Source organism: Capra hircus, chromosome 2, assembly GCF_001704415.2.
Source record: "Capra hircus breed San Clemente chromosome 2, ASM170441v1, whole genome shotgun sequence".
Lineage (NCBI taxonomy): Eukaryota > Metazoa > Chordata > Mammalia > Artiodactyla > Bovidae > Capra > Capra hircus.
This window is the reverse complement of record NC_030809.1, coordinates 62,704,567-62,714,314: the sequence shown is the minus strand read 5'-3', so window position 1 is coordinate 62,714,314 and position 9,748 is coordinate 62,704,567. Positions and strand designations below refer to the sequence as shown.

At 41.9% G+C, this 9,748-nt stretch overlaps 1 protein-coding gene across 2 annotated transcripts; it reads left to right on the top strand.

The window, feature by feature from the left end:
• On the top strand, positions 249–8,131 carry TSN (translin). 2 transcript variants are annotated; one of them, XM_005676269.3, is made up of 6 exons: positions 249–439; positions 1,548–1,641; positions 2,964–3,060; positions 4,705–4,820; positions 5,435–5,514; positions 6,146–8,131. In XM_005676269.3, exons 1-6 carry the CDS (start codon positions 374–376, stop codon positions 6,377–6,379), a joined length of 687 nt encoding a protein of 228 aa, XP_005676326.1. In that variant the 5' UTR covers positions 249–373; the 3' UTR covers positions 6,380–8,131. The 2 variants fall into 2 exon arrangements, with proteins under 2 accessions (XP_005676326.1, XP_005676327.1); XM_005676270.3 differs by lacking the exon at positions 5,435–5,514 and having other exon boundaries at positions 250–439.

Sequence of the window (9,748 nt, the reverse complement as noted above, 5' to 3'; positions counted from 1 at the left end):
GCATGACACTGACGGGGGAAACGACTAGCTAACAGCAGGATGGTTCCACACCTCTTAGCCCAAGTCCCCACCTCTCTCAGGCCCACGTGCTCCAAGGACCCCTCCCGGGTAGTTTCCAGCGATGCCTGTCGAAGAGCCCCGCCCATCATGCTTTGCCTTCCGGCCAGCGTCTCAGGCATCGCGGCGGACAGCCCGGCATCCTGGGCGCCGCAGGCCTGGGAGGACCCCAGCGACAGGCTCAGCGTAGGGCCCGGTGGACGCAGCGGCAGCGGCGGTAGCGGCGGGACGTTGCAACTGAAGGCGCCGGTTGTCTCCCAAACGCACTCTGCCGGCCACTCTCGCAGCCCTGGCTGACGGTCGTGCGGCCGGCGCCATGTCTGTGAGCGAGATCTTCGTGGAGCTGCAGGGCTTTTTGGCTGCCGAGCAGGACATCCGAGAGGCGAGCCCCCGTCTCCCCATATCCCTTCCCCTCTCCTTGCCTAGCTGGGCCGCGACGCCCGGCCCTCCTCCGTCGCTCTGATTCGAGCGGTGGGGAAGCCTCCGGGGGTGGGTTCCTACCCTTCACGTTTTGGCTTAGGGCACCTCCTTGACCCCAACCCCGATTCTGCTGCCAGGTCCTGGTTCCCTGTGTTCTGGGCTCGGTTCTTCGGCATCGCCTACCTCATTTGGGTGTCAGTTTTTCTCATTTTTAGTTCATTTTTATGTCGAACCCTCAGCGCTTGGGACTCAGACAACACGTGTTTCTTGTATGGGTTATTGGTGTCTTAAAAGCATGTGTGGCCATTTCTCTCCTATGGCTTCTCATTTTACGTAGGATAAAAATCCAGACTCAACTGTGGTCCACGGGTCTCTCCAGTCTCTTTTTACTCCTGTTGTATATTATGGTCACGCTACCTCCCTTTTATTCCTCCAGTTCCCCAAATAGCGTCCTGCCTTGGGACTTTTGCAAGCACTGCTTGCTTTTCCTGGTATGCGTTTCTTTTCACTCTTTTTTTTCTGGTCATCTTCTTGACCTCACAATCAAAAGGATCTTTTTCCTGTTATGTTTACTTATAGTAGGGCATTAATTTGTGGGGTCGTTACTTTTTAAACGCCTCCTGCTCGACACAACTGCAGGAAAGAAGGGACCGTTTGCTTGGTTCCCTATTAATACAAGTGCTCAGTGAATATTTGCGAAATGAATGAATGAAAGATACGCAGTCCTGTGTTGTGTTTCGTTTTTCTCTTTTTGGTTTATGTCTGGATACCTCGTCTCCCTCAGTGTTCCAGTGGGATATTTGGGGCGAGTGGGTGGCTGTTACCGTTTGAAATCTGTATGAGGAATCTCAGGTTTTTTAATGACTTCCTGAAGGTCTCATAGAGAAGGTAGAAAAGTCAGAATTCAGTTCTGAATAAATCTTGTGCACCATTTATGTCATTGTAAAGGTTGATAGTGTTGGAAATGTAAGTGAAGGTGTCATAGATCGAATATATTTAGTATATTTGGTTTGAGGCTATTATAATATTTATGTTGAATTTATTTGATATTTTGATCTATTTCTTTCTAGGAAATCCGAAAAGTTGTACAGAGTTTAGAACAAACAGCTCGAGAGATTTTAACTCTACTGCAAGGGGTCCATCAGGGTGCTGGGTTTCAGGACAGTAAGTTCTTTGTTTTGATTTGGAAGGTTTTATCCACTCTGTCAATCTTTCATCTAAAGAGTTAATTTACATTCAGAAGACATATCAAATCTGTAAGGTTTAACTATGAAAATTGTTCCTCATGTTTCTATGGTGAGTAAAAATTGGAGAAATAAGTGAGTTGATCATTTTATAGGTTTGCAGAATTCTCTGTGTTTTTGTTGATTTTCTGCTTTCACATAGGTTGAATTAGGAATGTTTTCTCTAGTGGTGTAGTTCTACTGATGATATTTGTGGTAGTTCCATAGTTCTCTTGTGTATATAGCAACTTTTATTTGGCTTTTTCTTAACACCAATCTTTCAGTCATTGAATGTGATGTAATATGTACTTTTAGATAGTAAAATGGCCACTGTAAAATGTTGTCACAGTGTTTACAGTCAGTCTTTTGAATGGAGATACAGAGTATAAGAAGGTTAGAAATGAAATCTCTATTGTAAAAGATAACACAGTTAAAAGAAGTGAAATGTGTTTTCAGATTAAGAATTGTATCATAACATAGCTAAAAGGTGTCAGGGGCAAGTCATTTTTGTGAGAGATGGGGAGTCGGTCAGCCTGATTGAGAATAATTATAAAGCTGTTAATTTTTTTTTTTAATTTTTGATCACATCATGTGACATGTAGAATCTTAGTTCCCCAAACGGGGATTGAACCCTTGCACCCTGCAGTGGAAGCATGGAGTCTTAACCACTGAACTTGCAAAGAAATCCTAAAGTTGCTTTTTGACCCAATATAAGTGCTAAGTGAAGTCGCTCAGTTGTGTCTAACTTTTTGCGACCCCATGGATTGTAGCCTACCAGGCTCCTCCGTCTGTGGGATTTTCTAGGCAAGAATACTGGAGTGGGTTGTTATTTTCTTCTGCAGGAGATCTTCCCAACCCAGGGATTGAACCTGGGTCTCCCGTATTGTAGGGAGATGCTTTACCGTCTGAGCCATCAAGGAAGTCCTTGACCAAATATGAGAGCCTTCAAAATCCAATTTTAGGCATCCTTTGGGGACTGACTAGGAAAGGTGCTTAAAGATTAGTTAATTTATAACAGTTTGCCAGTGTGTTTCCTGACATACCCCCTTTTAGCAATTTTTTGTTGTTTATTTTTCAGTAGGGAAACTAGATATGAAATTTTGAGAGCCAGGTTGATAGCAGAGATGCATGCTCTACATTTCCTCATGAGATTTAAAAAAATTGATTTATTTCCAGGTAGACTGCATAGATTGTTAAGCAAGAAGTGTATTTGAAATTTGGTAAGTCTTTCATTATTTCATTTGACTATCTTTTTGTGATCAGTTCCAAAGAGGTGTTTGAAAGCTCGAGAACATTTTGGTACAGTAAAAACACATCTAACGTCTTTGAAGACCAAGTTTCCTGCTGAACAGTATTACAGGTTTGTAAGATAAGTAGCATCTTGTTTAACGTTAAGTAAAAGAAGGCAAGAGAAAAATTTGCATGGACTAAATGATTGCTTAGATTTAGTTGACAATCCTTCTACTTAGAAGAAACAACAGAGAGGAAAAGAAACTGTTAATAGTGGTAGTATTTTAATGGTGACAAAATTGCTGACTTTTTTTTTCTCCCTTTTACTTTCATAATTTTCTTAAGGAACATGTGTAATTTTTACAATGAGAAAGTAATTAAAAAGAAAATATGTATTATGTGAAGGTCAAATAGAGAATTTTTTTTAGTTTATTGAAGTTACTTGTAAAGTTAGATGGACCGTATCTATGCTACTAAGATTATGAAATTAAGTGTCAGTGTATGTGTATAAACTGAATATTGAATTTTGCTGCCAAGTAACATATGCAGGTAATATTTTCTGCCATATTTTATTAAATCTACAGCACTATTAATTTTAAGAAACAATGTTATGTTTTGTGTCATTAGGGAAAAGATTGTAATTAATCATAATGATGAAACATGTAGATTGTTTAATACTTCCTGATTTCACAGGTGTTAAACTGGGAAAAGCTGAGTGTTGATGAAATATGGTAAATAGGAACCTAAACTTTCTGTTTAGACTTGCTTTCTCACTAGAGACAATGTTCTTTTAAGATAGGTTAGGGCAAGAAATACTTAAGACAGTTATGTGGGGAGTGGGTAGTGTAACCTCACAAGATTGTTGAAAGATAGGGGCTGGCAAATTACTGTGACCTTTTATATTTTATATAAATATATTTATATTTTAAAGGGTTAACTAAGAAAAGGAAAAAAAAAACAAATAAGAGTGTGACAGAGACTGAATGTGACCCAGAAAGCCTCAGTCTTAGAAAAGGTTTGCCGACCCCTGCTGTAAGGTTAATAACAGACGCTTAGAGATAGGACAGGAGAACTGGCAGGGTCTTTAGAGAGCATGGAGTTTGGAGTTCACATACAGGCTGCCCTCTGGCTGATTTGGCCCACAACCTAGGTTGTGTTGAAAGATGTTTTTGAATTTGTTGCCACATTTGAAAATCAGGAGGCATAGCGTAAATATCTAGGGGTTATAAAATTTCTTTTTTCTTTTTCAGTCTCCTAGCTCAGTTTAACTACTGTATCCCAGTGTTTTTAGGTCACCTGTTTAGTGACGGTAGTTCTTTCTCATGTGTGTGAAGCTGGAGTTTCTTGATACCCTGCATTCAGTTCAGAGTGTAGGACTGAGATGCTGAGGCTGATATACATTGCAGTTCTCATCAATTTGCATTTGCCAGCATTTATTTTTCTCAGAGCAGCATCATTGTTCACCGGTTAAACTTCTAAAGCACAGTTGCTCTTGTCTATAACATTTGGCTGTAAATTTTTGCATTCATCAGAATTGGACCATGCTTCTTATATATTAAAATTATAATAAATAATTGTTATAAATTTGGACTGGCAAAATTTACACTAAATCCATCTATATAAAATACTTAAATGTCATATTGTTCTTAACACATTTTATAGTTTGGAGTTTCACGTAAGGTTTTGTTTGAAAAAGGGTCCCGTGCTGCACACGTTTGGCCGTGACTGTCCTGTGCCCGTCTTTCTAACACCTGGTCCCTTGCACTCACTGCAGGTTTCACGAGCACTGGAGGTTTGTGCTGCAGCGCTTGGTCTTCCTGGCAGCGTTTGTTGTGTACTTGGAGTCTGAAACCCTAGTGACCCGAGAAGCGGTTACGGAGATCCTTGGCAGTGAGTATCCTCAGTCGTGTCCATCCACACGATCAGTTTAATTTTTGGTGGGAGGGGCTTTCTGTTTATGGAAACAAATGAGAACTAAGTGGAAAACTGGTTTCTTGGAGAGATGAAAACTAAAAATATGTAGGGGCTTGCTCTGTTTACTTGGGTGTTTCTTCTGTTTTTTTAGAAAAGTTGAAAGTGAATACCTGTGTACTCCACTTAGATCCTCTGCTTGTTCACATTTTGCCCTGTCTGTCATCTCCTCACTGTCTGTTGGGGGCATGTTTGAACTGTTTGGAAGTTAAGCGTAGATCCCATGACTTCTCCTTAAATGTTTCAACACATACCTTCTAAAAGCTATTCTCATGCATAACAGGATACTATTCTTGGTGGTATTACTTTAAGAAAAATAAAACGAAAGATTGAATTTTGCTTGAGAACTCAAAAATTCCACAGTGAGGTCTATTGCCAAGGATATATCCACATTCAAAAGATAGTTTTGAAAGACTCCTTTCTTTACTTTGAGAGAAATTGTACTTGTGTATATGTGTGTGTATTTAAAACAGATTTTAGGTGTAAGTTATGTTTCCATCGTGACCTTGTCTTTACCGTGTCACATGTTTCAGTTGAGCCTGATCGGGAGAAGGGATTTCACTTGGATGTGGAAGATTATCTCTCAGGAGTTCTCATTCTCGCTAGTGAACTGGTAAGAAACTTAGTGATTTGCCATTTGCTCTTTTTGATGTTTCCATATCATTGTCAGTTTTTTTAAATGGGTACAAAAATTCAGATGTCCCATTCTTTTCTAAGCCATCTGTTGGTCACAGGGTAGTCATTGACTGGGTACTGTGTGTGTTAACGTTTTGCTGGGATGGCAGTTCAGACAATGAGGTAGCTTTGCACACTTGTTATTATGCGATTTAAAAAGAGGAGAACACTTCTTCCTTTCAGAGCAGTGGCACAGTATATATTCCTGGTAACTGTTCCTTTATATAGTTGTTTTGGGGAACAATTAAGTATAGAACGTTTACCAGTTGTTATTGTCTTTCTCCCCTTAATTTCTCTCCGAGAAATTGTCCTATAAAAATAAATCAAAAGCAGAAGAAAGCTGTTATAAAAGAGTTCACTCTAACCCTATTTATATTTATGAGAAGTCGGGAGACCACAGAAACTCCACCAAAAGGGGAATGATTTCTTAGTTTTGAGTAAGTAAATACCGAGCAGTTGTCAGAACTGTAGTTATGAGGGATAGTGTGGAGAAGTCATGTGGCGCACCGGCCTCGTGGCTGTGACTTGGAGGAAGAGTCCTGCTGTGACGTTCCGCTTCTCTCCCACAGTCGAGGTTGTCTGTCAACAGTGTGACCGCCGGAGACTACTCCCGGCCCCTGCACATCTCCACCTTCATCAACGAGCTGGATTCCGGCTTCCGCCTCCTCAACCTCAAAAACGATTCCCTGAGGAAGCGCTACGATGGCCTGAAGTATGACGTGAAGAAAGTGGAGGAGGTAGTCTACGACCTCTCCATCCGGGGTTTCAACAAGGAGACGGCAGCAGCCTGCGTGGAGAAGTAGGGGGCTCCCCCGACAAGCCCTGCTGACTCCAGTGGTGCCCACCAGGCCCAGCCCAGCGCCTCCCATGGTAGTTAGGATGTCCCGTCGCTAAACACCGCGCTTCATTTTCTTAACCGGTTGTGTGGTGTATCAGAGTTGAAACACTTTTTAGGGAGTGACAGAATAGCCTTTACAAAGACAGGTTTTTCTTTGTTGTTTTCAGTGAATTTGCTCTGTAACTCAGTACACTTCGGTTTTGTCAGAAAACGTTCATGTTGATCTCTTGGTAAAGTTCTTTTCTTGCTACCCTGATGGTGTCCACGTGCTGACTGAGAACTTCATTGTCTTGTTTGTGACTCTTCCAGGAGTGATCCTTGGTGTTTTCTGTTTCCATACTAGCCATCCATATCCAGGTGTGGCCTGGATACAGTGTAAAAACAGATAATTAAACGGATGGTTGCCAAGTGAAGGACAGCTTATTTTATATTTTCCCTCCTTATTTTAAGCCTTGTGAGTAAATCAGGTGTTGAATTTTTTTGCAAGGCAAGTATAGCCCCAGGGTTCTATCTCACTGCCATCAAAATGTCAGAGATTAAACTGCAAAGACAAATTCAGCAGGTTATTTTGGGAGAATTTTGTAATAAGGATTGAGTAGCATCATCTGGCTTTGTTTACCAGGTGGGGAGTAGGGGTAGGGTTCTAAAACACCCATTTTCTGATGTTGCCTTAACATTCTGCTCTTGCAGAATGTAACATCTTCTCCACATGCATCTTAAACATTTCATATGATATGTTTCTGAGTGTGAAACCTCTTAACTAATAGCCAGGTAGACCTGTAGGTCTGGGAGTGTGAAGCCACTCAGTCAGTTAATTCTCAACACCCTGACTGGTGATATTGAGAGAAGAATGCTGTGCTTTGTCTGGAAGAAAGAGAAAACCTTGAATTAAAAGGCAAAAAATAGCTGACTTGGTCATATTTTTAAGAATAAACAATCCTCTCAGGTTGTTAATTATTCCAGTTTTGGGCAAGTCACATATATCTTACTGGCACAGGGCCTGTCCCCTGCAACCCCCACCCTCCCCCATCCCCCATTTTCAGGTAGTACTTGCCATGTAACTTACTGTTGAGTTGAAATTATTAAAATGGTGACTTCAACCACAGTATCTTGGAGCTCACTGAAAGGAAGGTGCCAGTGTGTCCAGAATAATAGGAACTACTTAGAAGTGTCACCTTCTCAGGCCTAATACGAGTTTAGGCTTCCTGTTTGTAAGTAGGATTTTCAGCATGGGCATTGGAGCTGTTAGCAGGCCAAGTTAAGGACTGACCAAATTTTCCATCATGAGGAAAGAAGTAGAAATAAGGCATAAATTGCTGTGCATTGTTGGATTTTAGAATAATTTTCTTGACAGCTCTTTCTGCAAAGAATTTGTGGGAAGAAAGTTGTTGGAGTCGTAAAGTACCTAGGATGCCCATCTAAAATGTGCAGTAATAGCACTGCCTGGATTGAGCATAAAAGGTTCTGAATTATGCGATCAGACATATGCAGTAAGTTTGATACTAGTTTTCTTTGCTGCTTTTAAGTACTGATTCTGCTTGAGAATAGTAAAGTTCTTGGGAGAAGTTTTGGATTTCAGTTTTCACAAATAGATTTTAAGTGGAGGAGCACATTCTGGTTTTATACACCATTTGGGGATATCAAGTGTTATGTGTGATTATTGTGTTGTGTCTGTTGCTGGCTTGTTGTAAAGCAATAAAAACAGTTTCTTTTCTTTTTTGGTCTTTTTGTCACTTAGTGTGTTGCTATGAGAACTCTTCTATGTGGGCAGTAAGTTCTTAGTGTTTTTTTCTTTTTAAATTTTTTTGCCATGCCATTTGGCATATAGGAGCCCCGTTCCCTGACCAGGGATAGAACCCACACCCCCTGAGTTGGAAATGTGTAGTCTTAGTCACAGAGCTACTACAGAAGTCCTGAGTTCTGAATATTTTTGCCGCTGAAGAAGACCGGGGCAATGAGCACACACTACCCTGTGATAGTTAGAAGTCAACAGCACTGAGCTGTGTACTGCAAAGTATAGGTTATGGTGGTGTGCGCTCCCCTGGTTGGGAAATAACAGGTATTTTAACTGAAGATGTTGAGAAGCCTTGGCTGTGGTTTCAGGACACCAGGATTGCTTTTTCTAACTTTAGAAGATCAGGTTAGAGAAAACAGAGATTAGTGGATGCTTTCTTTACAGATTTATTTATTTATAAGGAGAAGAAAAGAGCTCCATAAATACTTGACAGAATTTGCCCTGCCTTAAACAATGAGTGATGCTTAGGAGAAGGCAATGGCACCCCACTCCAGTACTCTTGCCTGGAAAATCCCATGGACAGAGGAGCCTGGTAGGCTGCAGTCCACGGGGTCGCGAAGAGTCGGACACGACTGAGCGACTTCACTTTCACTTTTCACTTTCATGCATTGGAGAAGGAAATGGCAACCCACTCCAGTGTTCTTGCCTGGAGAATCCCAGGGACAGCAGAACCTGGTGGGCTGCTGTCTATGGGGTCGCACAGAGTCAGACATGACTGAAGCGACTTAGCAGCAGCAGCAGGGGAATATAATAAAGAACAAAAACTCCTTTGGCTGTATTTTGGGACCTTCACTCAGCTGAAGAGATGATTTGGATATGGCTCTTTTTGCATTGTTTCATGATGGTGTACTCAGAAGTTACAACTTTCTTCAACTTTCTTCTTTCATGTTCTAGACTATACTGTTTGTCCCAGGTAGAGTATCACTGTCATGCCTCACACCAAGTAAGATTTTTTTCCTGAGCCTGAAGTAATTTATTTTCTTAGTATTCATTGTAATAAGCATTAAGAGGGCATGTGGAGCTGAGGACAGAGCCCAGGTTACCAGCAAGGGGAGGGGACATGGAGGCCGAGGAAGTGGCGCCCACGAGAAGATGAAATGGTCAGAGAGCTTGACAGAACAGGGAGAGTGGCTCATCACAGAATCGAGGGGAGTAAAGTATCTTAGGGTTTTTTAGGTGAGAGATTGAAAATGTACACATTTCACAGCCTGAGCGCCTTGTGACTTTGTCGGGCTTGTGACTTTCCTAAGCTCCACTCATCCTCCAGCTCTCCTGATTTATTTTTGGCACAACATGCTTGGGTTCCCCAAAGCGGTCTCCCCATTTCCCTCACATCCAGAGCCCTGAACATCTCAACTGGCTGCTCAGCAGGCACCACGAGTCCATGAGCCTTGTGACTTGGGCGAGGCTGGGTGAGAGCACTACAGAGCGCATGCATTTCCCACTCAGGCTCCCCGTCCATCACAGGTTAGCAGGGGGACCCACTCCATGCTGTCCTCACATAGCTCACAGAGCAGCTGCCAGCTGGACCTTCTGCTA

Excerpts from the sequence above, each read along its gene's own strand:
- TSN (XM_005676269.3), top strand. The coding sequence starts at position 374 with ATGTCTGTGAGCGAGATCTTCGTGGAGCTGCAGGGCTTTTTGGCTGCC. Across the intron at positions 440-1,547 it reads CCGAGCAGGACATCCGAGAG|GAAATCCGAAAAGTTGTACA; the intron begins GCGAGCCCCCGT and ends ATTTCTTTCTAG. Across the intron at positions 3,061-4,704 it reads CCTGCTGAACAGTATTACAG|GTTTCACGAGCACTGGAGGT; the intron begins GTTTGTAAGATA and ends CACTCACTGCAG.